This window comes from Myotis daubentonii, chromosome 2 (genome assembly GCF_963259705.1).
Source record: "Myotis daubentonii chromosome 2, mMyoDau2.1, whole genome shotgun sequence".
Lineage (NCBI taxonomy): Eukaryota > Metazoa > Chordata > Mammalia > Chiroptera > Vespertilionidae > Myotis > Myotis daubentonii.
This window is the reverse complement of record NC_081841.1, coordinates 107605592-107628841: the sequence shown is the minus strand read 5'-3', so window position 1 is coordinate 107628841 and position 23250 is coordinate 107605592. Positions and strand designations below refer to the sequence as shown.

At 42.5% G+C, this 23250-nt stretch overlaps 1 protein-coding gene and 1 pseudogene across 8 annotated transcripts in view; one reads left to right on the top strand and one right to left on the bottom strand.

Moving 5' to 3' along the window:
* MPHOSPH8 (M-phase phosphoprotein 8) overlaps positions 1-23250 on the top strand; it is a 56325-nt gene that overhangs the window by 5671 nt on the left and 27404 nt on the right. For 7 of the 8 annotated variants that reach the window (XR_009451300.1, XM_059684158.1, XM_059684157.1 and 4 more), the window contains exon 2: positions 14351-14506. Coding sequence is in view for 7 of the 8 variants with exons in the window: in XM_059684158.1 (XP_059540141.1) it covers positions 14351-14506 (156 nt within the window). In the remaining variant the exon portion in view is untranslated. Of the gene's footprint in view, positions 1-4212; positions 4343-14350; positions 14507-23250 lie in introns of those variants that run through there. The other variant, XM_059684155.1, reaches the window with a different exon arrangement.
* Positions 4648-5507, bottom strand: LOC132226282 (F-actin-capping protein subunit alpha-2-like; annotated as a pseudogene).

Below are 23250 nucleotides of genomic sequence, written 5' to 3'. Positions count from 1 at the left end.
GGGAAACAAAAAGAAATCTTAGCAGTATGTAGTACCACCTAAAAGCAGTATGCTTGGTCTTGATAGAAACATCGTAAGAAGATTTACATCATTATAAGATGGAATGCTGGAATATGCTAATTTATTGAATAACGGCATGCAAACTAATGATCCGCCATATTATTTTTGTGTATGCATAATAATAGCAGTAAATGTTACTCAATGTAGCTTTTCAAAAACACTACTTACATATTTATTTAAATGTTTATTTATTAATTTTAGAGAGAGGGAGGGAGAGAGAGAGAAACATCAATTTGTTGTTCCACTTATTTATGCTTTCATTGGTTGCTTCTTATACTGTATGTGCCCTGACTAGAGATTGAGCCTGTGAACAAAAAGGGGCCACATGCTAACCTGACTAGCTCAGGGAAGGCTTTCGAGGTTGCCTTGCAAACTCAGAGACCTAAAGTAACCACAAAGGATGGTCTGAAATTAAACTTTTTAACCAGAAAGCAGTTTATGGTGGGTAGTCATGTCCTAGGCTGGTATCTGACAAAGGTCAATCTTTACCTTAACTGAGCCTATTATCTTTTTGCATGTATGCTAACATATCTTTGGAATGTCAAAGTAATTTTCCTTTTTCCGGACCCCTCAAAGCACAGGCACCGCTCTGCAGAGCCCACAAATCCCCTCAGTGTTGTTGAGTTAATTGTTGACTGTAAACTATCCTGGACCCTCCTAAGTAAAAGAAGTACGTTTGTCTTCATTTTAGTTTTTATCCAATCCCAGAGATTATCCCACCCCCCCTTTGCTTCCGCCTTCCTGACTTATTACCAATGGATTTCATGTAAACCACTTACATCTCCTCTTTTGATTGTAATGTGTAAAACAAAGTGCAAAACTGCCATTCTCTGGAGCATTATTGCAATCCATTGAGATTCTATTTCCCGGCATTTGTCATCAGTTTGGTTCAAATAACCTCACACAAATTCTTCACCGGTTTGAATGCTTCTTAATGTTAAACCCACAACTGTGGTGTATCAGTTCTAACCAACTGAGCTACCTTGCCAGAGCCACACTACTTACTTTCAAATAGGTCAGAACAAAAATAGATGTATAGAAAAAAGATAAAGCCAGTATTAAAAACTGGGGATATGGATGAAGATCTAATGGGAATTCAATGTATTCTTACAACTTGACTCATTGGTAAAAAATGGCAGTCAAAACATTGAACAGCTATAAATTTAATGCTAGTTATCAATTAAATTTGATCTAGTTAATGAGTGAAGGTATTACCATTTTCAAATATTAAAGAGCACATTTCAATTCTAGCTCCAGATTTAATTTACTGATCATTGTTGTCAGTCTTTATAATTTTGTTTCATTCATTCATTCAACAAATACTGTGTCAGAAACCTTTTTGTTATTGTTCATCCTCACCCGAGGATATTTTTTCCATTGATTTTTAGAGAGTGGAAGGGAGGGGAAGAGACAGAAACATCAATGTGAAAGAGACACTACCATTGGTTGTCTCCCACACATGTCTTAACCCAGGTCAAGGATTGAACCTGCAACCCAGGTATGTGTCCTTGACTGTTATCAAACTGGTGACCCCTCTGTGTGAGGGCCAGTGCTCTAACTATTGAGAAACACTGGCTAGGGCTGTTTTTATTGATTTTAGAGAGAAAGGAAAGGAGAGTGGGAGAGAGAGAGAAACGTCAATGTGAGAAACATCGATCAGTTGCCTCCCATACTCACCCTGACTGGGGATTGAACCCACAACCTGGGTATGTGCACTGTCCAGTAATCAAACCCATGACCTTTCAGTGTAGGACGACGCACCAACCAACTAGGCCACACCGGCAAGGCCTCTAGCTTAATGTTATTAAGGTTCATCCATGTTGTAGCACATGTCAGGATTTCCTCCCCTTTAAAGCTGAATATTTCATTGTATGGATAGACCATGTTTTATCCATTTATCATCCATCAGTGGACACTTGGCTTTTTCTACTTTTTGGCCATTGTGAACAGTGCTGCACTGAGCATGAGTGTACAGGTATCTGTTTGAGTCCATGTTTGTTTGTTTTTGTGTGTGTGTGTGTTTTTGAAATATTTTTACTAGAGGCCTGGTGCACGAAAATTCGTGCACTGGGTGGGGTGTCCCTCAGCCTGGCCTGCCCCCTCTTACAGTCCGGGATCCCCCAGGGGATGCCCTACTGACAGCGGGCCTAAGCCACAGTCTGGCCTCCCTTTGCGGGAGGCAACGGGGCCGATCATGGGAAGGCTCTGCCCCCATCATCCTGCTGCTGCTGCCACTGCTGGCCACTGCGGCTGCCAGCCCTTGGCCCTCGCTTCTTAGCGCTGGCCCCGACACCCGCCCACTGGTGGGTAGGGGGCGATCTGGGGCTAGGCTGGCTGGGGGAGGGACTATGGGAGGTTGAGGCACAGCAGGTCGCACCCTGTCCAGCCTCTGTGGAGGCGTGGCACCAGGACCGGGCCTGCACCACTGCCTATGTGGCTGCCTCTGCAGAAGGGACCGTGCAGCTCTCTCACTCACTACCTCTGCGGAAGGGGCCCCGGCACTGGACTGGCTGGCGCCACGGCCTCTCCCACACCACCGCTACACAAAGGGCAGCGCTGCCGGCTCTGCTCCTGTGGCACCTTAGCAGCTGGTGTGGCTTATCTGGATGGGTGTCTGGAAGACATCAGTGTAATTAGCATATTACCCTTTTATTAGTATAGATTGATTTCAGAGAGGAAGGGAGAGGGAGAGAGAGATGGAAACATCAATGATGAGAGAGAATCATTGATCAGCTGCCTCCTGCACGCCCCCTGCTGGGTATAGAGCCCACAATCGGGCATGTGCCCCTCACCGGAATTGAACCTGGGACCCTTCAGTCTGCAGGCCGACACTCTTTTTTTTTTTTTTTTTTAGGTCACTTTTTTAAAAATTGTTTTATTGCTTAAAGTATTACAAAGAGTATTACATATGTCTCCTTCCCCCCCCCCCCCCCCCGCCCTTGACAATCCCCTAGCCTCCCCTACCCCCCATTGTCTTACGTCCTTTGGTATGCATGCATACAAGTCCTTCGGTAGATCTCTTACCCTCCCCTCCTGCCCCCCAATCCTCCCCGGCCTTCCCGCTGTAGTTTGACAGTCTGTTGGAGGCGGCTCTGCCTTTGTATCTATTTTTGTTCATAAGTTTATAATGGTCCTTATTATCCATAAATGAGTGAGATCATGTGGTATTTTTCCCAGGCCGACACTCTTATCCACTGAGTCAAACTAGTCAGGGCGAGTCCCTGTTTTTAATACTTAGGGGTGGAATTAGCTGGGTCATAGGTAATTCAGTTGAATTTTTGAGGAATTGCCAAACTGTTTTCCACAGCAACTGCAGCATTTTTCATTCCCACCAGCAATGTTAAAAGGTTCTAATTTCTCCACATCCTCACCAATACAAGTTATTTTTCATGCTTTTGTTTGTTTTGTTAGTCATCTAGTAGGTGTGGTGTGAGGTAGTATTTTATGGTTTTGATGTGCATTATCCTAAGGACTAGTGATGTTGAACATTGTTTCATGTGCTTCTCGGCCATTTGTATGTCTTCTAAATGTCTAGTAAAGTCCTTTACCCATTTTTTTAGGGGTTCAGGATTATATATATTATAAATTTGCTTTGTTGTAATTTTAGAGTATTATGATTAAAAACAACTCAGGAACGTATGGAATTCAAGCTAATTTGTGTAACTGTCGCAAGAAAACATTAAATACATTTCTGAAATAAGTTTTTTCATTTAATTCTAGAATCTCAAAACAGCATTAGACCTTGCCCTTGTTTTTAAAATGTTTATTTAAACACTCAGCTAGCTTAATAACCTTGACAGCTTTAAACAAATTGATATAGAAAATTCTTTCCTTCTAATCTCAATCTTACATAAATGGAAGAGGTGAGAAGGAAAAGGTAGACGATCTCTTTAGCAGCATATATGGCTAAATCCATCAATCACTTTAAACTAGAATGTCCATTATTGACTCTGTTAAAAAGAACTGGGGAGGCTTAGCTTGCTTGGCTTAGTGGATAGAGCGTCAACCCTCAGACTGAAGAGTCATGGGTACAATTCCAGTTAAGGGCATGTACCTTGGTTTTAGGCTCTATCCCTGGCCCTGGTCGGGTCGTGTGCAGGAAGCAACCAATTGATGTGTCTCTCTCACATTGATATTTCTCTCTGTCTCTCCCCCTCCCTTCTACTCTCTCTAAAAATCAATGGAAAAATATCCTCGAGTGAGGATTTGCAACAACAAAAAAGAACTGGATAAATATCAAAAGTTACTTCATAAACCAAAAGAAAATAATTTTAGGATTATGGTAAGTAAAAGTTTTGAAACACTTCAAAAACTTGATATTAAACCAGAGGAGTCATCTCTTTGTAAGAAAGGCATAACCAAAAGTGAAAGATATTTTAAACTAAATTGATTTTCAATCCTCTTTGAACAAAAGAAATGAAAAATAATGGTTGATTAGCTAAGCTTTGTGCTCTAACCAAACTAATTACAGTGATCTTTAAATGGCAACAACCATCTGACTAGGTAGCTTGACAGTTCTTAATAATTTTGCAATAATTTTTTTTTAATGCAAAGACACTAAAATGATTTGATCATGCAATATTTATCTTATGCATTCTGCATCTTTTTGCCAATCTTGTAGAATCTTGTTCCAATTAATCTTAGTGCATGTAACCGGCAACTGCCAACATAAGGTCTGAAAGTAGTGTCTGACATTGTCTTTGTTAATTCTCACTGATGGCAGTCTGGTATTCATTTTCTGTATTTTCTACAATCTTTATAAATTATTTTGCTGTTTGCACTTCATTAGACAGGGAATCTTGTATATCTTTATAACTCACTAGCTGAACATTACCATCTTCATAATAACCGAATTTTCAAGATGCCAACCACTTGTCAAAGTGGTTAAAGGAATGATTGTAAACTTCCATTCTGACTGCCAGTCACCATTTTAAAGTTTTTTTTTCTTGGAACTAATGGCTTTCTGTGCATGCAATAATGGTTTGCTATTTGTTTGTTTATTTATTTATTTATTTATTTATTTTACCATACACAGTGTAGACCCCATTTGGATAATGTTCTTTTACATAAGCTCCCAAAGCAGTTTCTACTGAAGTTCTCCATGATTCAGTTACTTTCTCTCCTTCATACAGTCTTGGATCAGTTGCTTCAAATTTGAAACAGATTCTGTTTTTTGGATCCAAAAACTTGCCATTTCCCATGTCACCATGTTTTGTTATCAGTACCTAATGCTATTTATTATAACCTTCAATTTTTGCTGGAATAAACTGGTCCAAGTTATATGCAAATGCATGGGCTGCTCCTTCCCTGAGAAGATTATCTAATTATTAAGCAGTAACCAAGCATCATTAAACACCTCATTGAATTCCCCAGGAGGGGCATGAATGATGAGTTTTGCTACTATACCACTTATCCTCATCAGGCAACTGCTCCCCCAGATCTGCCATTTTCCTTCTGGCTACTAACTGGCAGAAGCAGCTACCTGACTTTCCCCTTTTCATGTTGTCCTCCTTTGCCCTTTTTTTGGTGTTGTTGTTAGTCTTCACACGAGGATATTTTTCCTATTGATATTTAGAGGGGGGCGGGAAATGGGGGCCGGGAGAGTGAGAGGGGATGAGAGGGAAGGAGGGAGAGAGAGACCCACACCCTGATAGAACCTGCAACCCACGTATGTGCCCTTGACTAGAATCAAACCCAAGACCCTTTGATGCGTGGGCAGACACTGCAACCATTAAGCCACATCTGTCAGGGCAAGAGACAAGTTTTAAAAGGTAAGTAGAGGTTATACAGGATCTTCCCAAAAATTGAATATATACTTTGAATAATTATAAAGTCAGTGTTTATTAACATACAGTTCATTTTCAAAATGAGTTATTAGCTGTTAAGTGGGTATACATTTTGGGGAGACAACCTATCAACACTAATAAAAGAGAAAAATGGTAATTGGCGTACGAGCTACCCTTTTCATTGGCTAATCAGGGCTATATGCAAATTAACTGCCAACTAAGATTGGCAGTTAACTGCCAACAAGATGGCGGTTAATTTGCACATGTAGGCACAATGCAGGGAGGCAAAAGGGAAAGCAGGAAGAAGCCCCCTGCCACTGACAGTGATTGGAAACCCAGGGGGGAGCTAAGAGCTGGGGGGCAGGGCAAAGGCAGCCCTGGGGCCGCCTTTGCCCTGCCCCCCAGCCATGATCAGAGAATCAGGTGCCTTTTCCGCCCTGGCCAGTGATAGCAGGAAGTAGGGGTGGAGCCAGCAATGGGAGCTGGGCACGGTCGAAGTTGGCAGTCCCAGGAGCTAGGGGTCCCTTGCCTGGGCCTAAAGCGAAGCCCACGATCGCGGGGCCGCTGCAGCTGCGGGTCCCCGCTGCCCGGGCCGAACGCCTAGGCCAGAGGCATCAGGCCCGGGCAAGGGGCTGATCCTGCGATTGGAGGGTGATGGGGGTCAACACCTGAGGGCTCCCAGTATGTGAGAGGGGGCAGGCTGGGCTGAGGGACACCCCCCCCCACACACACACACCCAGTGCACGAGTTTCGTGCACCGGGCCCCTAGTATATAGTCATAAATTCTGATTTGGGAGGGTCTGACTGGATAATTTTGAAACTTAGCCATTTAAGATAAGATCTCAGGAAGAGTGAGAGAAGGCACAAAGGAATTCCAATGTGACAGGGTCTAGATCAGTGGTCAGCAAACTCATTAGTCAACAGAGCCAAATATCAACAGTATAATGATTGAAATTTCTTTTGAGAGCCAAATTTTTTAAACTTAAACTATATAGGTAGGTACATTGTTATTAACTTAATTAGGGTACTCCTAAGCTGGCCTTTGCTAAAAACATCCTCAGTCTGATTGAGGTAGGTTCAATAAGGTTGACCCCTTCCAACTCTCCCATCCATACTCGTATACTTGTTTCGTCTATCTCCTTTCGTTCATCCTCTCTATATGTCCAAACCATCTCAACATACCTAAAAAAATGTTTCATTTTATAATAATAAAGCCACCATCACAAAATAATTACAATTCTTTTTTTTAAATAAATCTTTATCGTTCAGATTATTACAGTTGTTCCTCTTTTGTTCCCCCATAGCTCCCCTCAACCCGGTTCCTACCCCATCCTCTACCCTTACTCCCCACCCCCACTGTCCTCATCCATAGGTGTACAATTTTTGTCCAGTCTCTTCCTGCACCCCCCACACCCCTTTCCCCCCGAGAATTGTCAGTCCACTCCCTTTCTATGCCCCTGATTCTATTATATTCACCAGTTTATTCTGTTCATCAGCTTTTTATTCACTTGATTCTTAGGTTCACTTGTTGATAGATACGTACTTGTTGTTCGTAATTTTTATCTTTACCTTTTTCTTCTTCCACTTCTTAAAGAATACCTTTCAGCATTTCATATAATACTGGTTTGGTGGTGATGAACTTCTTTAGCTTTTTGTTATCTGTGAAGCTCTTTATCTGACCTTCAATTCTGAATGATAGCTTTGCTGGGTAAAGTAATCTTGGTTGTAGGTTCTTGCTGTTCATCTCTTTGAATATTTCTTGCCACTCCCTTCTGGCCTGCAAAGTTTCTGTTGAGAAATCAGCTGACAGCTGTATGGGTACTCCCTTATAGGTAACTGTTTTTCTCTTGCTGCTTTTAAGATTCTCTCTTTGTCTTTTGCCCTTGGAATTCTAATTATGATGTGTCTTGGTGTGGTCCTCTTTGGAGTCCTTTTGTTTGGGGTTCTCTGTGCTTCTTGGACTTGTAAGTCTATTTCCTTCACCAGGTAGGGGAAGTTTTCTGTCATTATTTCTTCAAGTAGGTTTTCAATATCTTGCTCTCTCTTCTTCTGGCATCCCCATAATTCGGATGTTGGTTCGCTTGAAGTTGTCCCAGAGACTCCTTACACTATCTTCATATTTTTGGATTCTTTTTTCTTTTTGCTTTTCCAGTTGGGTATTTTTTACTTCTTCGTATTTCAAATCTTTGCCTTGATTCTTGGGATCCTCTAGTCTGCTGTTGGATCTCTGTATAATATTCTTTATTTTAGTCAGTGTATGCTTAATTTTCATTTGGTCCTTTTTCATATCCTCGAGGGTTTCACTAGATTTCTTGAGGGTCTCACTAAATCTATCAGTGGTTTCTAGAAAATTCTTGAAAAACCTTATAACTGTGGTTTTGATCTCTATATCCAGTAGTTTGCTTTCCTCCATTTCTTTTGTTTGTGACATGTTTTTTGTCTCCGCCTTTTGGCTGCTTCCCTGTGTTGATAGAGTGGCTTTCCGTGCTAGGTGTCCTATAGGGCCCCAGTGGCTCAACCTCCCCAATTACCTGACGTGGACACTCTTGGTGCACCCCTTTGTGGGCTGTGTGCACAGTCTTGTTGTAGTTAAGCCTTGATTGTAGTTGGTATCACTGGGTGGAATTGACCTCCAGCCAATGGGCTGTGAAAATCAGCTTTCTCTACGGTGGGAGAACTTCTGTGCTGGAGACACCCTTATGGGGCAAGACTTGCTTCAGTAGGGCTTCGGTGCTCACTGAGTCTGCCCCCTGAGTGTGTCCCTTATGGATCTGAGGAGTTGTAATCTGGATGGTCCCACTTGACCACTGGGTACACTGGCACTTGGATCTCTAAGGAAGTGCTAATTTAGCCTTTGCCTGAGGCCACTCAGCAGGAGCTACAGGGAGATCTGCAGATTCCTCTTCTTTGGGATTTGGAGGTGCCCAGATAAGGCCCAGCTGTGAAGCAATGCAAGCTGCTGTGGGGCCTTGGGCCTTCTTTTGGATGATCTGGGTCTCTCTGACCCAGCTGCAATTTGTTAGGTAATTTTCGATTGCAAAGGACCAGGTCATTTATATGCAAAGCCTCTGGGCACAGCTTGGGTGGGGCGGGGTGTCAGGGAATCAACAGGGCAGAGCAAACAGCTATGGCTGATCCTTAGCCCTGCCCTAATAGGCCCCGGTTCTCAGTGTCCCAGGGTAATCGCTGCAAGCAACTCTGAGAGAAAGCCGCCTTCGAGTTCCGCCCGCTGCCAGACAGTCCAGTTTCTCCCCGTATGAATCTGGGTCCGCAGAGACTCGCCCGGAACTGGAGTTCAGAGCGGGAGTGTGTGTCTCTCTCCCTATTGAAAAAGACAACCGCGTCCTCAGTTGCCAGCCCTTTCCGCGTGCACCTCCATGCCTCTGCACTTTACTTCCGCACCTCCTCTGAGTCTCAGTGTGCTTTTCTCTTTCCTTTTAGTTGTAGAATTTCCACTCAGCCAGCCTTCTTGTGGTTTTGGATGATGTCCGTTTTGTCTTTTATTTGTAGTTTTGAAGTGGTTGTGCGAGGCAGCAATTTCAGGTGTTTACCTGTCGCCATCTTGGTTTCTCTAGTATAATACTCTTTAGATCAGTGGTTCCCATTGTGGGGCACTCGCCCCACAGTGGGGGTTATTTGATTTTTAACCCTTTGCGGTCCAATTTTATTTTTGGAATTCAAACAGTCTGGTCCAAATTAATTGACGGGATTGAATGTTGAACCGGTTTGCAGTGTCGACCTCAGCCTCGACGTTGGACCTTCTCCTAGTGCCTGGTCTGTCGAGTCAGCCTCCACGTTGGACCTAAAAGGGTTAAAGAGGGCAATTAGAGAATGAGTTATTAATAGTAAATTTTTTTGTATTATGATTCTAGGGGCCTCATATACACTCTATAAATATATATTCTGACGTATTTCTGTTCTCTATTATATGTTTTTGAACTTTATTTGCTATTTTTTCATATCACTTCATATTACTGTTTTTTAAACAGTTTCTTAGTGATTTCTCCCTCAGTTCTTCGACTGTCGTTCTTTTATTTTTCATGGATGCCATGTTCTTTGGAAGCTTGTTTAGACCCATTTAACACATTGTTTGCGGGTAGTTTTTATCGCGCGCTAACAGGTGGCGTGGGCCATTTTTGCTAATTTTTTGCGCAAATGGCAACATTCAGTAAAATTACGATAACTTTAGTTTACGTATTTATACGTTACCCGCATTCTACCGCTAGTCTATAAAAAATGTATTAATACGTGTCCCGCGCTCTACTACACTGCTAGAACGTATAAATACATAAAACGTATAAATACGTTTCCCGCATACAATGTGTTAATGGCCTTTTATTTTAGTCTTCCTCCACATGAGTAAGAGTTCACTTTTTGAATAATAAGAATTATATGTCACTCGGTATGTAAGGATCGGCTATAGGGTTAAGCCTCAGATTGACCTGTTGGCAAAGCCACAAACAAGTGCCAGCTTAGAGGGCACAGCCCTCTTAACATAATTAAGCTTGACCTTATGATGTTCCATAGATCTTACCTGGATAGCTAATGGGCTGTGGGAGGTGCAGCAAGTGCTGCTAAAACAAGTGAAACTCACAAGAAAATTTTAACCATGGTGACCACTACCTTGTTTACCTCTGGCTATAAAATAAAGGTTCAGCTTGTTGTCTGGATCTCTCTCTGTGGCCTTAGGAAGGCACAGGAAGATCCACCTAGACCCAGCTTATTCTCTTTGTCTTTTCTACATCCTTCGCTGCCGACCCCCCCCCCCCCCCCCAGGCTCACCGAACTTGTGGCTGTGCTGGCACGGCACAGGTGTGGGCATTAGGATTTTGGAGATGCTTAAGTGGGGCATGGCCAAAAAAAGGTTGAGAACCACTGCTTTAGATCCATCCATGTTGCAAAAGGCAATTTTCATATGCTTTTATGGCTGAATAATATATAGGGGGGGGGGCAAAATTCGGTTTACAGTTGGGAGTATGCAAAACAGTTTATTCTTGTATTATTAGGCATTAATTATTGTATTACCCTATCTGATAGACAAACATGGTAATTGACCATACCTTCGTTATGCCTCCCATTGGTTAATCAGCACGATTAAACGTCACGATGCAAATCAGCACGATGCAAATTAAACGTCAACAAAGATGGCGGCTAATTTGCATACTGCAGGCAGGGCAGAACAGTGCAGCCGTCAGTGCAAGCTGCCATCCCGGGCCGCAGGCCAGCCCCAGAAGCTGGTGATTGGGGGGAGATGGGGGTCCCCTTCCCAGGCCTGACACCTCTGGCGGAGGCGTCAGGCCTGGGCAAGGGGCCGATCTGGCGATCGCAGGGTGGTGGAGGTCGATGCCTCTAGCCGAGGCATCAGGCTGGGCGGGGGGCGGAGCTGGCAATTGGAGGGGTTGGGCATCCCCTGCCCAGGCCTGACGCCTGGGCCAGAGGCATCAGGCCTGGGTGGGGGGCGGAACCGGTGATCGGGGGATGTGGGTGGTCCCCTGCCCAGGCCTAAAGCCTGGGCCAGAGGCGTCAGGCCTGGGCGCGGGGTGGAGCTGGCAATTAGAGGGGTCTGGGAGTCCCCTGCCCAGGCCTGATGCCTCTGGCGGAGGCATCAGGCCTGGGCAAGGGGCTGATCTGGCGATTGGAGGGTGATGGGGGTCGACACCTCTGGCAGAGGCGTCAGGCCTGGACGTGGGATGAGCCGGTGATCGGGGGGAAGATGGGGGTTCCCTGCCCAGGCCTGAAGCCTGGGCCAGAGGCATCAGGCCTGGGGCAGTAGGGGGGGGGGGCGGGGTGGTGGCTAAGCCAGCGATTGGTGTGAACTACAGAGGAAGCACCTTTTCTGACCGCTCATTGGTTAAGCTCCCTGTATGCCACTGGTAATATTTTTAGTAACTTGGGTAATAAGAATCCAAAAAGGTGATCTAGGGTTTTTCACCACACTCCTGGCGAAAAAAACGAAGGTCCGCTGCTGGAGGGCTAAGAAATGTCATATCCTGCCCTAGCCGGTTTGGCTCAGTGGATAATGCCTTGGCCTGCCGATGGCAGGGTCTGAGTTCAATTCTGACCAAGGGTATGTACCTAGGTTGCAGGCTCCTCCCTGGCCGGGGCCCAGGTCAGGGCTCATGCAGGGGGCAACCAATCAAAGTGTTCCTCTCACTTTGATGTTTCTCTCTGTCTTTCCCTTTCTCTTCCACATTCTCTAAAAATCAATGGAAACATATCCTCAGGTGTGGATAAAAAAAAAAAGAAATTCTTTTTATATGAAAGACACATCTTGAAAATGCCTAAAGAAAGTTGTCATTTTTTCATGGTGAAGGGACTAGAGTCCGTGTTGATGAAAAATCCTTGCTGGCTGCGGTGACTGGCAGTGGCTGCAGCAGCGGGGTGATGGGGCTGGTGCCTTCCCCTGATCAGCCCGGTCACCTCCCACAAAGGGAGGCCAGACTATGGCTTGGGCCCTATCTCCAAGGGGAGCAGGGAGCGGGCCTAAGCCGTCACTAGGACATCCCCTGAGGGCTCCCAGTATGTGAGAGGGGGCAGGCTGGGCTGAGGGACACCCCCCACACACACACCCAGCGCACGAATTTCGTGCACCAGGCCCCTAGTCTATATATATAAAAGGCTAATATGCTAAGTGTCTGACCATCTGACAGGTCGCTGTGATGCGCACCTACCACCAGAGGACATGTTCAACGCAGGAGCTGTTGTGACTCACAGTGGCCATTTACAGAGAAATGGCACCGCAGACCTGTTGCCTACAAAGCAACACTTGGCTTCCCCCAAGTGGGACACAGGCCACACCACCACCCCAGAGCGACACCCACCAAATCGCAGCCGATGCTGCAGAGACCCAATGGCACAAAATGTGGCCCACAGTCCAGCCCAGACAGGAAACAGTTGCTGTGTGCACCGGTTAATGACGTCACGTAGGAACGCTCAGCTTCCTCTCCCTAGCAATGACTAGCCTCCTTGGAGTTTCTTCAGCCCAGGAACACGACTTGCTTTATAACCAGGTGCAGACATTTTACACTTTAACCAAATGTTTGTGAAGCATTTTCTTGTGCCTCATCTCATTTTATCCTCACAGAAATCCTGGAGTAGGTAGATAGGAGACTCAGTGGAATCCTATTTTCTTTTCATTAACCGGAAAACGGCCATTTAGAAAGCTTAGAAACTTGACCTGACTGAAAAGAAGAAAGAAATGGTAAACCTTGAAAATGACTTCAGGTTTTCTCTGCACAGAATATAGTCAAAACACTGCTGCAGTTAAATATTTCACCCTTTGTTCTCCCTTTGTGATCTACAATAATAATGTGCTTCATGTTGATATTTACTGCTGTATTGCTGATAATTACCTGAAAAGTTGGGATGCTTCACTGGGCTGGAAAATGTTTAGCTAAATCAGAAAGCAGGCCTAATTAAGCAAGTTTATTCTATATCTATAAAAGGTTAAGTTGACTCATGCATGCACGATACATATAAAGCTCTTGCTGGCACCAATCGTACACGTTTCGATCTGTCATTAATGATCGTGAATTTGGTTGACCCTTCTATTTAGAGAAAGGGCGAATAGCGATATTAAAATATTTCTTCTAATTTCCTTTCAGTGTGCATGAATTCCTACACTGGGCCACTAGTTTTCCATATGAACAACTGTAAACCTACTTTTGCCACGCCGTGTGTGTGTGTGTGTATGTGTGTGTGTGTACGTACGTGTACGTGTACATGTACGTTTTCTTTATCTGTTGATGGACACCAAGGTTGCTTCCATATCTGCCTATTGTGAATAATGCTGAGTAAACATGGGGGTTCATGTGTCTTTTTGAGTTAATGTTTTCATTTTCTTAAGATACATACCCAGAAGTGGAATTGCTGGATCGTGTTCTATTTTTAATATTTTCAGGAACCTCCATGCTGTTTTCCACAGTGGTTGTCATTCCCGCCGATTGACATTCCCACCAATGGTGCATAGGGTTTTCTTTTCTGCACATCCTCACCAATACTAGTTATTTTTTATCTTACTGAAAACAGCCATTCTAACGTGTGAGGTGATACCTGTATGGCTTTTATTTGCATTTCCCTGATGATTAATGATTTTGAACATCTTTTCATTTTGCTGTTGGCCATTTGTATATCTTCTTTGAAAAAATGTCTATTTAGATCTGCCCATTTTTAAATCAGATGGGTTTGGTTTTTTGCTGTTGAGTTACATGAGTTCTTTATATATTTTGTATATTAGCCCCTTACATGATTTGGAAATACTTTCTTCCATTCAGTGGGCTGCCTTTTCATCTTGTTTGTTATTTCCTCTGCTGTGCAGAAGCTTTGTTTTTGCTTTTGGTGTGCTCCTATTTTTTTCTTAAGCCACTTCAGGAGATGAACATACTTTATAATTATATTAATCTCCATTTCAAGTTTGCTTCCATGTTCTCAGTAATTGTATTGTTTTGGAAATTTAATCAAGTCAGTAATGTCTTTTATTTGCCTATTTTTAATTTATGTAACAGGGTAAAATCCTTTACAAAGTTCGGTGGAAAGGATACACCTCAGATGATGATACCTGGGAGCCTGAGGTTCATCTTGAAGATTGTAAAGAAGTTCTTCTTGAATTTAGGAAGAAAGTTCTGGATAACAAAGCTAAAGCAGTCAAGAAAGATATTCAGGTATCATGTTTTATCTCATTTCTTTCTCTTTTTTTTGTACAATAAATTTATAAATTTTACTGATATAGAAAATGCAGTAAAGAACTTACAAGTAATAATTCTATATAATAAAGAGCTAATATGCAAAATGGTCATCAGCCATCACACCGTAAAGGCTCAAACACTCAACACTGGGGAGAGAAGAACGGGGACCACCCAGGCACAAATGAGCTCTCCAGAGAGGAATGGGGACCAGCCAGGCTGCAGCCCAGGAGAGGGACAAGCCGCCTGCCCTGCGCTCCTGGGCGCCAGCGCCTGTGGCCTGGGAGAGGGACAAGCCGCATGCCCTGCTGTCCTGGGCGCCAGCGTCTGTGCCTGTGGCCCGGGAGAAGGACAAGCTGCCCGCCCCACGGTCCTGGGTGCCTGCGGCTGCAGCCCAGGCAAAGCTACCCACCCATGGTTTCTTGTGGCTGCAGCCGGCCTGGGCAAAGCCAGCCCAGGTCCTGGGTGCCTGCGGCAGGCCAGAGGGAGGGAAGCCCAGGTTCTGAGTGTCTGCAACCAGCCAGAGAAGGGAATACTAGGTCCCAGGTGTGGGGCGAGGCAGAGGCGGTTAGGGGCAATCAGGCCAGCAGGGGAGCAGTTAGGGGTGATCAGGTCAGTAGGGGAGCAGTTAGGGGTGATCAGGCAGGCAGGCAGGTGAGCGGTTAGGAGCCAGTGGTCCTGGATTACAAAAGGCAGTTGGACATCCCCTGAGTGGTCCCAGATTAGAGAGAGTACAGGCCTGGCTGAGGGGATCCCCCCCTCCCACCCATGTATGAATTTCGTGCACCTGCCCTCTAGTAAAATAGATAATATTCCTATTGCAGACTCTATAGCCAGTTAGTTCTCACAGAATGCTTTGATTGAGTTCTGCCAACTCTTCTTTCTGTAGCCAACCTGTAATTGCAGTTGACAAACAGGTATAGTTTGGACATGTTAATATTTTCCTTTAAGTTAAGAATAAGATGAAAGTAGGGAAAAGACATGTCAAAACTATCCATGAGATGAGCATCTTGTTTTTGAATACCTAAGGAATATTTTGTGTGCTGTTCACATTACTACTACAGATATAGTGCATACATTTGTATTTTTAAAAAATCCTTACCCGAGGATATATTTCTGTATTGATTTGAAAAAGAGAGAGACAGAGAGAGAAACATAGATGTGAAAGAGAAACATTGATTGGTTGCCTCCCATATTCACCTTTGACTGGGAATAGAGCCCACAGCCTTGTGGTGCACAGGATGAGGCTCCAACCAACTGAACCACCTGGCCAGAGCTAATATGCATTATTAACATATTTTTTATATCTGATTTTACTGCTAATTAAAATATAATTTTTAGATCTTTCTATAAAACTATCAATTTGAATCCATTTCAGATTATTCACAGGTCTGGTTATCCAGGTCCTTTGTTTTTCTCTTCTGTTCCCGCTTTAATTTTAGTTACTTTATTGCTTTTTGTAGCTCTTCCTGATGGTAAGGAAGAATAAAAAGATGGAAGGAATTCACTGAAGTTAAATTTTCTCATCAGCAATTTGGAAAAATGTTTGATTGTGGGCTAGAGAGGAATAATGTTAAAACTAACACACAGCCCAGTTTGGTTCAGTGGATAGAGCATCAGCCTGCAGACCAATGGGTCCTGGGTTCAATTCCCATCGAGGGCGCGTACCTTGGTTGCAGGCTCCTCCCGGCCCGGGCCCTGACCAGGGCACGTGCAGGAGGCAACTAGTCGATGTGTTTTACTCACATCAATGTTTCTTTCTGTCTGTCCCTCTCTCTCTTTCACTCCCTTTAAAAAAATCAATGGAAAAAATACCCTCTGGTGAGGATTAAAAAAATACACACAGAAAACCTAACACATAAATTTGGTTTATGATGTGTCCACTGTTTTAGCCTTGATTCTCTTCTTTCACAAATAATTCAGTTGGCTTTTTTATGAGTCTTGGAAAAATTTCCCGTTTTTCTTTATAATGAAAATTTCATTTATAGCTTCTATTTATATATTGAACCAATTCTAACTCACTTGCTTTTGAGGTTTCATTTTCATCAGGAATAATTTTTTTTTAAATACTGGCAAAGGTTCTTAAACTTAGAACTATATAGAGAAAATTTTCACAAGAAACGGATTCTTATTGAGGTCTTTGTGTAAGGACTGAATATTGATCCCTTCTCTCCCTACAATTTGAGTTTTCAGCACATTTTTAAAAATACTTAGTATTTTTTAAAATTACCAAAACAATATTATGACCCAGTTTTGACTGTGTGTAGTGTTGTTAATAATAATAACAGCAACAACAGAGGCAGCTTTTATTTACTGAACAGTGGATCAGCACTTTATATGGATTAAGATGAGAACCTGAGGCTTTGATAAGGTAAGTAGCCCAAATTCACCCATTAGTAATGACAGAGCCAGGCTACTGCACTCTTAACCACTGTAGGTTGCCTTTTGGCTTGGGCTATAGCTTGAAATCCACTTAGAGGGGTGGAGTATCCTGTGTTTTAAAATTATGCTACTGTGGCAAGGCCTTTAATAAATATGGTTTTTAAATTACTAAGCAGAATGCTTAGTACTTTAAAATTTTTTATAAATGAAACCATTTCCAAAACTAGTTCAGGTTAAAGGAGAGATATTTTTTCCTCCCAACTTTTTTGCTCTAGTTATATTTCACTTTTTTAGAATGGGTGTCTACTCCCTCCATTCAAAATTCTTTCCCTAAAAAAATTCATACAAACACAAAAGCGCATTTAAAATATATAAATATATATATTATTGATTTCAGAGAGGAAGGGAGAGGAAGAGAAAGATAGAAACATCAATGATCAGAATCATTGATCAACTGCCTCCTGCACGCCCCCCACTGGGGATCGAGCCTGCAACCCAGGCATGTGTCCTTGGCTGGAATCAAACCTGGGACCCTTCAGTCCACAGGCAGAGGCTCTATCCACTGAGCCAAACCAGCTAGGGCAGTAGTCGGCAAACTGCGGCTCGCGAGCCACATGCGGCTCTTTGGCCCATTGAGTGTGGCTCTTCCACAAAATACCGACTTATGCGCATGGGCCATGAAGTTTCAATTGCACTGTACGTGCGCACCCGCACGTGGTATTTTGTGGAAGAGCCACACTCAAGGGGCCAAAGAGCCGCATGTGGCTCGCGAGCCGCAGTTTGCTGACCACTGGGCTAGGGCAATGCACATGTTTTAATAAGTGATTTGGTTCATATTACTCCCCAAATTTAGATAACTGTGATTGAAGTCACCCTAAAGTATATTTCTCAGTTTCTCTTCCTGCTTTATTAGTAAGATATTTGCTCATACTTCTCCCATGAAATCTTGTATTATACAACTTTGGCTTTCTCATCCCTTTATTTCACTTTACTAAGCTTCCAGTGTAACCCAACAGCAACTTTCTTGATTTAAAATGATTGATGTGTCCTGACAGGTTTGGCTCAGTGGATAGAGCGTCGGCCTGAGGACTGAAAGGTCCCGGGTTCAATTCCAGTCTAGGGCATGTACCTTGGTTGCAGGCACATTCCCAGTGGGGAGTGTGCAGGAGGCAGCTGACTGATGTTTCTCTCTCATCGATGTTTCTGACTCTCTATCCTTCTTCCTTCCTCTCTGTAAAAAATCAGTAAAATATGTATTTTTAAAATTTTTTTTTTATTGTTGACAGTATTTTATATATCCTCTTTTATTTTAATGTATTTTATTGATTTTTTACAGAGAGAAGAAGGGAGAGGGATAGAGAGTTAGAAACATCGATGAGAGAGAAGCATCAATCAGCTGCCTCCTGCATACCCCCTACTGGGGATATGCCTGCAACCAAGGTACATGCCCTTGACTGGAATCGAACCCGGGACTCTTCATTCCCCAGGCCGATGCTCTATCCAGTGAGCCAAACCGGCTAGGGCAGTAAAATATATATTTTTTAAAATGATTGATGATGACTGGTACAGTGTTTGAGGCATACTCTCCTCCCCCTTTATTGAATTTATTGGGGTGACATTATTTAACAAAATTATACAGGTTTCAGGTGCATAATTGTACAGCACATCATTTGTATACTGTATTGTGTGTTCACCACCACAAGTCAAGTTTCCGTTCAACACCATTTATCCCCTTTATTCCCTCCTCCACCTCCCCTCCCCACAGCAATTACCACACCGTTGTCCATGTCCATGAGTTTTTTCTCTTCTTGGCTCAAACCCTCCACCACCCCCTCCTCACCAAGCCCCCTTCCCACCCCACATAGCGAGCAATCAGCCTGTTCTCTCTACCTGTGAGTGTCTGTTTTGCTTGTTAATCTGTTATTCATTAGATTTCACATATGAGTGAAATCATATGGTACTTGCCTTTTTCTCACTTGCTTATTTCACTTAGCATGATGCTCTCCAGGTCCATTCATGCTGTCACAAAGAGTAAGATTTCCTTCTTTTTTATGGCCTATGGGTGTGGGCTCAGTGATTGAGCTTCCTCCACCTGTTAACCAAACACAGGGTTGTGGTTTGATTCCCCATCAGGGCCACACAGGAGGCAGCTGATCTATGATGTTTCTCTCTCATCAGTGTTTCTACCTCTCTTACCCTCTCCCTTCCTCTCTGTCTAAAAAGCAGTAAAAACATTTTTTAAAAAAAGACTTCTATTTTGTTGTTAATTCTCACCTGAGGATATTTTTCCATTGATTTTTTAGAGTGCAATGGCGGGGGAGAGACAGAGACAGAGAAACTTCGATGTGAGAGTGATACATCAATTGGTTGCCTCCCGCACACACCCCAACCAGGGCTGGGATCAAGCTTGTAACCAAGGCATGTGCCCTTGTCCGGAATCAAACCTAGGACCCTTCAGTCCCCAGGCTGATGCTCAATCCACTGAGCCAAACCGGCTAGGGCTTTTTTTTTTAAGAGTTGTATTTTCTTTTTTTATAATATATTTTTTTTTAATTGATTTTGAGAGAGAGAGACACTGATCAGTTGCCTCCTGTACTCCTTTGACCGGGATCAAACCCCCAACCTTTTGTTGTATAGGACTATGCTCCAACCAAGTGCGCTACCTGGCCAGTGCCTTCATTCATCTCTTTGCGTGCATTCATATAAGCAGCATATGTGTTGGCCTGTGAATGTCGTGATATTCCCAATCACCAAGGTTTTTGTCTTAAGGAGAGGTTTTACCAAAGTAGCATCTGTAAGAATATTTGATTTGTCACTTTCTCTCATTAATTCTGGGAGGACTGCCTACTTAGGACTTAGTAAGTATAACAAGAAGTTAGAAATGGTTTCTTAAAATAATCCAGAAATCATTGTTAATGCTGTTTACCATAAAATACACATGATGCAGAAAATGGTATTTGTTACCGTGGCTGTGGTGGCTCAGTTGATTGTTTATTCCTCTATCGCCCCCCACCCCCCTTCTAAGATCAATAAAAAAATACATAAAATAAAAAACACATCCTTTAAAAGAACAAAACAGGTAGTTGTAGTATGAGGACATGATAACCTATATCTTTAATTCCTCAGCTTGTGTCTCATAACAACAGAGACGTCCTCAGGAAAATTCAGGTTCCTTACTGTACCTCTCAGTAGCATTACATCAGTAACACTGTTGTCTGATGTCTAGCTGACACATCATTGTGTTCCCCATTGTCCTTGTTGAAGGTCCTTTATTGCTTCCTGTTATGCAGGGCATTTCGTTTCATGTCTTCCTAGTTTCCTGTCCTAGTCTAGAACACATCCATAGCCTTTTGTCTTTCATGATGTGGACAGTTTTTTATGAGTTTAGGCCAGTTGTTTCATAGAAGATCATTTAAATTGGAATTAAATGAAAATTAATGTTAAATCACAAATAAACAGTATTTTCTAAAATTGGAATAAGACGATTTGCTTTCTCTTGATTAGATTCAGTGTGGTGTACATTAATTACATCAAGATAGGATGTCAGCCTGGCAGGAGTGGCTCAATTGGTTGAGCATTGTCCACTGCACAGAAAGGTTGCCGGTTTGATTCCCCATCGGGGCATGTGCTGCCTGGGTTGCAGGTTTGATCCCCAGTTGGAGCACCTACAAAAGGCATCCAATTGATGTTTCTCTTTCACATTGGTATTTCTCTCTCTCTCCCTTCTTCTCTCTAAGATAATGTCCTCAGGTGAGGATTTTTTAAAAAAGGATTATGTCAGTTTTCTAATTTATTGCTGATTATAAATTATAGTTAAATGATAATCAGGCCCATTATTTTTTTCACCCTTTTTAAAAATACATTTTTACTTTTAAAATATTAAGTAACCTGATAATAAATAATTTAATAAGCCGAAACCGGTTTGGCTCAGTGGATAGAGCGTCGGCCTGCGGACTGAAAGGTCCCAGGTTCGATTCCGGTCAAGGGCACATGCCTGGGTTGCAGGCATATCCCCAGTGGGAGATGTGCAGGAGGCAGCTGATCGATGTTTCTCTCTCATCGATGTTTCTAACTCTCTATCTCTCTCTCTTCTTCTCTGTAAAAAATCAATAAAATATATTTTTTTAAAAATAATAAGTACAGTAGAACCTCGGTTTTCGAACTTAATTCATTCCGTAAGGCTGTTGGAGAAGCAGTTTGTTCCAAAACCAAATCATTTTTTCCCATTAGAAATCATGTAAATTGAATTAATTCGTCCCAGACCCCCAAATTATTCTGTTTTAAAAACCTTTCTTAAATACAGTACTGTTGAACCTATAAATAAACACTTTTCTTAAATTTATTGAACCACTCCCTACTAGCCTTAAACGAGTCAGTGTCAACACTCCTTTCCAGGTTGTCTTTCAGGAGGTCAGTATGCAGCGTCTTAGCTTTTTCACATGTCATTGCCTCCGAAATGCTGTCACCGGCCAAGTGGTTTTCATTTATCCAAATCAATAGTTTTCTGCCTCTTCAATTGCCTGTGATCGATCATTGTTTCTTTCTTTTCTTTTTTTTTTTAAATTAAATTTAGAAGTCAAATCTGTGACCATATATTAGGTCCCCCTTTTCTCCCACCCCTTTCCCTCTGACAACTACCACACTGCTGTTTGTGTTCATGAGTTTGTTTTATATCCCACATATGAGTGAAATCATATGGTTCTTAGCTTTTTCTGACTTATTTCACTTAGCATAATATTCTCAGGGTCTATCCATGTTGTTGCAAATGGCAGTATTTCATCCTTTCTTATGGCTGAAAAATATTCCATTGTGTAGATGTACCACATCCTCTTTATCCAATCTTCTATCACAGGACACCTTGGTTGTTTCCATGTCTTGGCCACCATGAATAATGTGCAAGAACATTATTTCTTTCACACTATTAGTAACATTAGCACTCTTGATGGCCTCTTTCTGTTTTAAAATTGTGCTAATTGTCCATTTGCCAGCAACAAAAGCAAAAAAAAAAAAAACAACCCACAAAAATATTCACAGCATGCCCTAGCTGGATTGGCTCAGTGGATAGGGCACCGGCCTGTGGACTGAAGGGTCCCAGGTTCGATTCTGGTCAGGGGCACATGCCCAGTTTGTGGGCTCAATCTTCAGTGGGGGGATGTGCAGGAGGCAGCCAACCAATGGTTCTCTCTCATCATCTATGTTTCTATCTCTCCCTCTCCCTTTCTCTGAGGTCAATAAAAATATATTTTTAAAAAATATTCACAGCACAATATCTTGAGATGTTAGCCATAAACTGACTCATACTAGAGCATTTTCTCCTTTGTGACCTGAGAGATGCTTTTTGTCATGCTGATATACAGTAGGAAAGGGTTGTCAGGTAAAAAACTGAAGCTTGTTCAACAACAGAGACATTTTTACCCGTGAACAATTTGGTAGAGAACTGAATTGTTCAAGATGGGAGATGTTCAAGAACCAAGCTTGACTGTAATCTTTGAAACTGTGAGAATCTCTTATTTCCCAACAACCTATCACCCCATGATTTTAAAATACTTGGATGATTCTTGCCTCAATTAGCTTTTACTGTGTTGGTTGCAAAATATTGATTTTTCTATTTGTTATTCTGTGTTTTTCAGTCTGTGTCTTATAAAGGGAAGCCCTTCCCTCTCAGTGTCAGTACACTCATGGAATCTTTTCAGTCAGTGTGTTATGTCCATTCCTGTTGTTATTCATCTTAATGCTAAAATGGTTCCTAATTTATCTAGTGGGAGCCCCTTCAAGCCAGTTCCTGTGTCCTTTTTATATTCCCTTGTCAGTTTTGACCAAATCCTTGCTTTGCCATGAACTTTTCTGCTTCAGCACTCATTCTCTAGAGGGGAATAGGGTTTAGAAGCCAAGATGTATTCACTGCTACTGGGGTACCATTATTTCTAAGCCCTTTAAGGAAAACATACATTTTTGTTTTAAATCATAAATTAATATTGATATATGTAATTTCAGTCCATCACTACAATGTCCTTCTCTCATTCACATTGGTCATTGTTCTAGCTCCCTTTTTATACTCTGAGAATACTGGTTCCCATCAACATTATCTGCACTGAGTACAACAATGATTAGGAATTAGCTTCAGATTTGTTACACCCATCTTACTGTAAAATTCCAAATTTAGTTGCAGGGGTTTTTTTTGTACATACAAAATTCACTGAGGGTGTTTAGTGTTAAAGTTATTTGGGTTAATTATTGTGTTTGGTTATATTATCAATTTGATAAACAGGTTCATTTATTTGTAAATTAGTACCTTTTTCTCCCTGTCTCCAGTCCATACCTAATTTGAAGTACAGTTGATA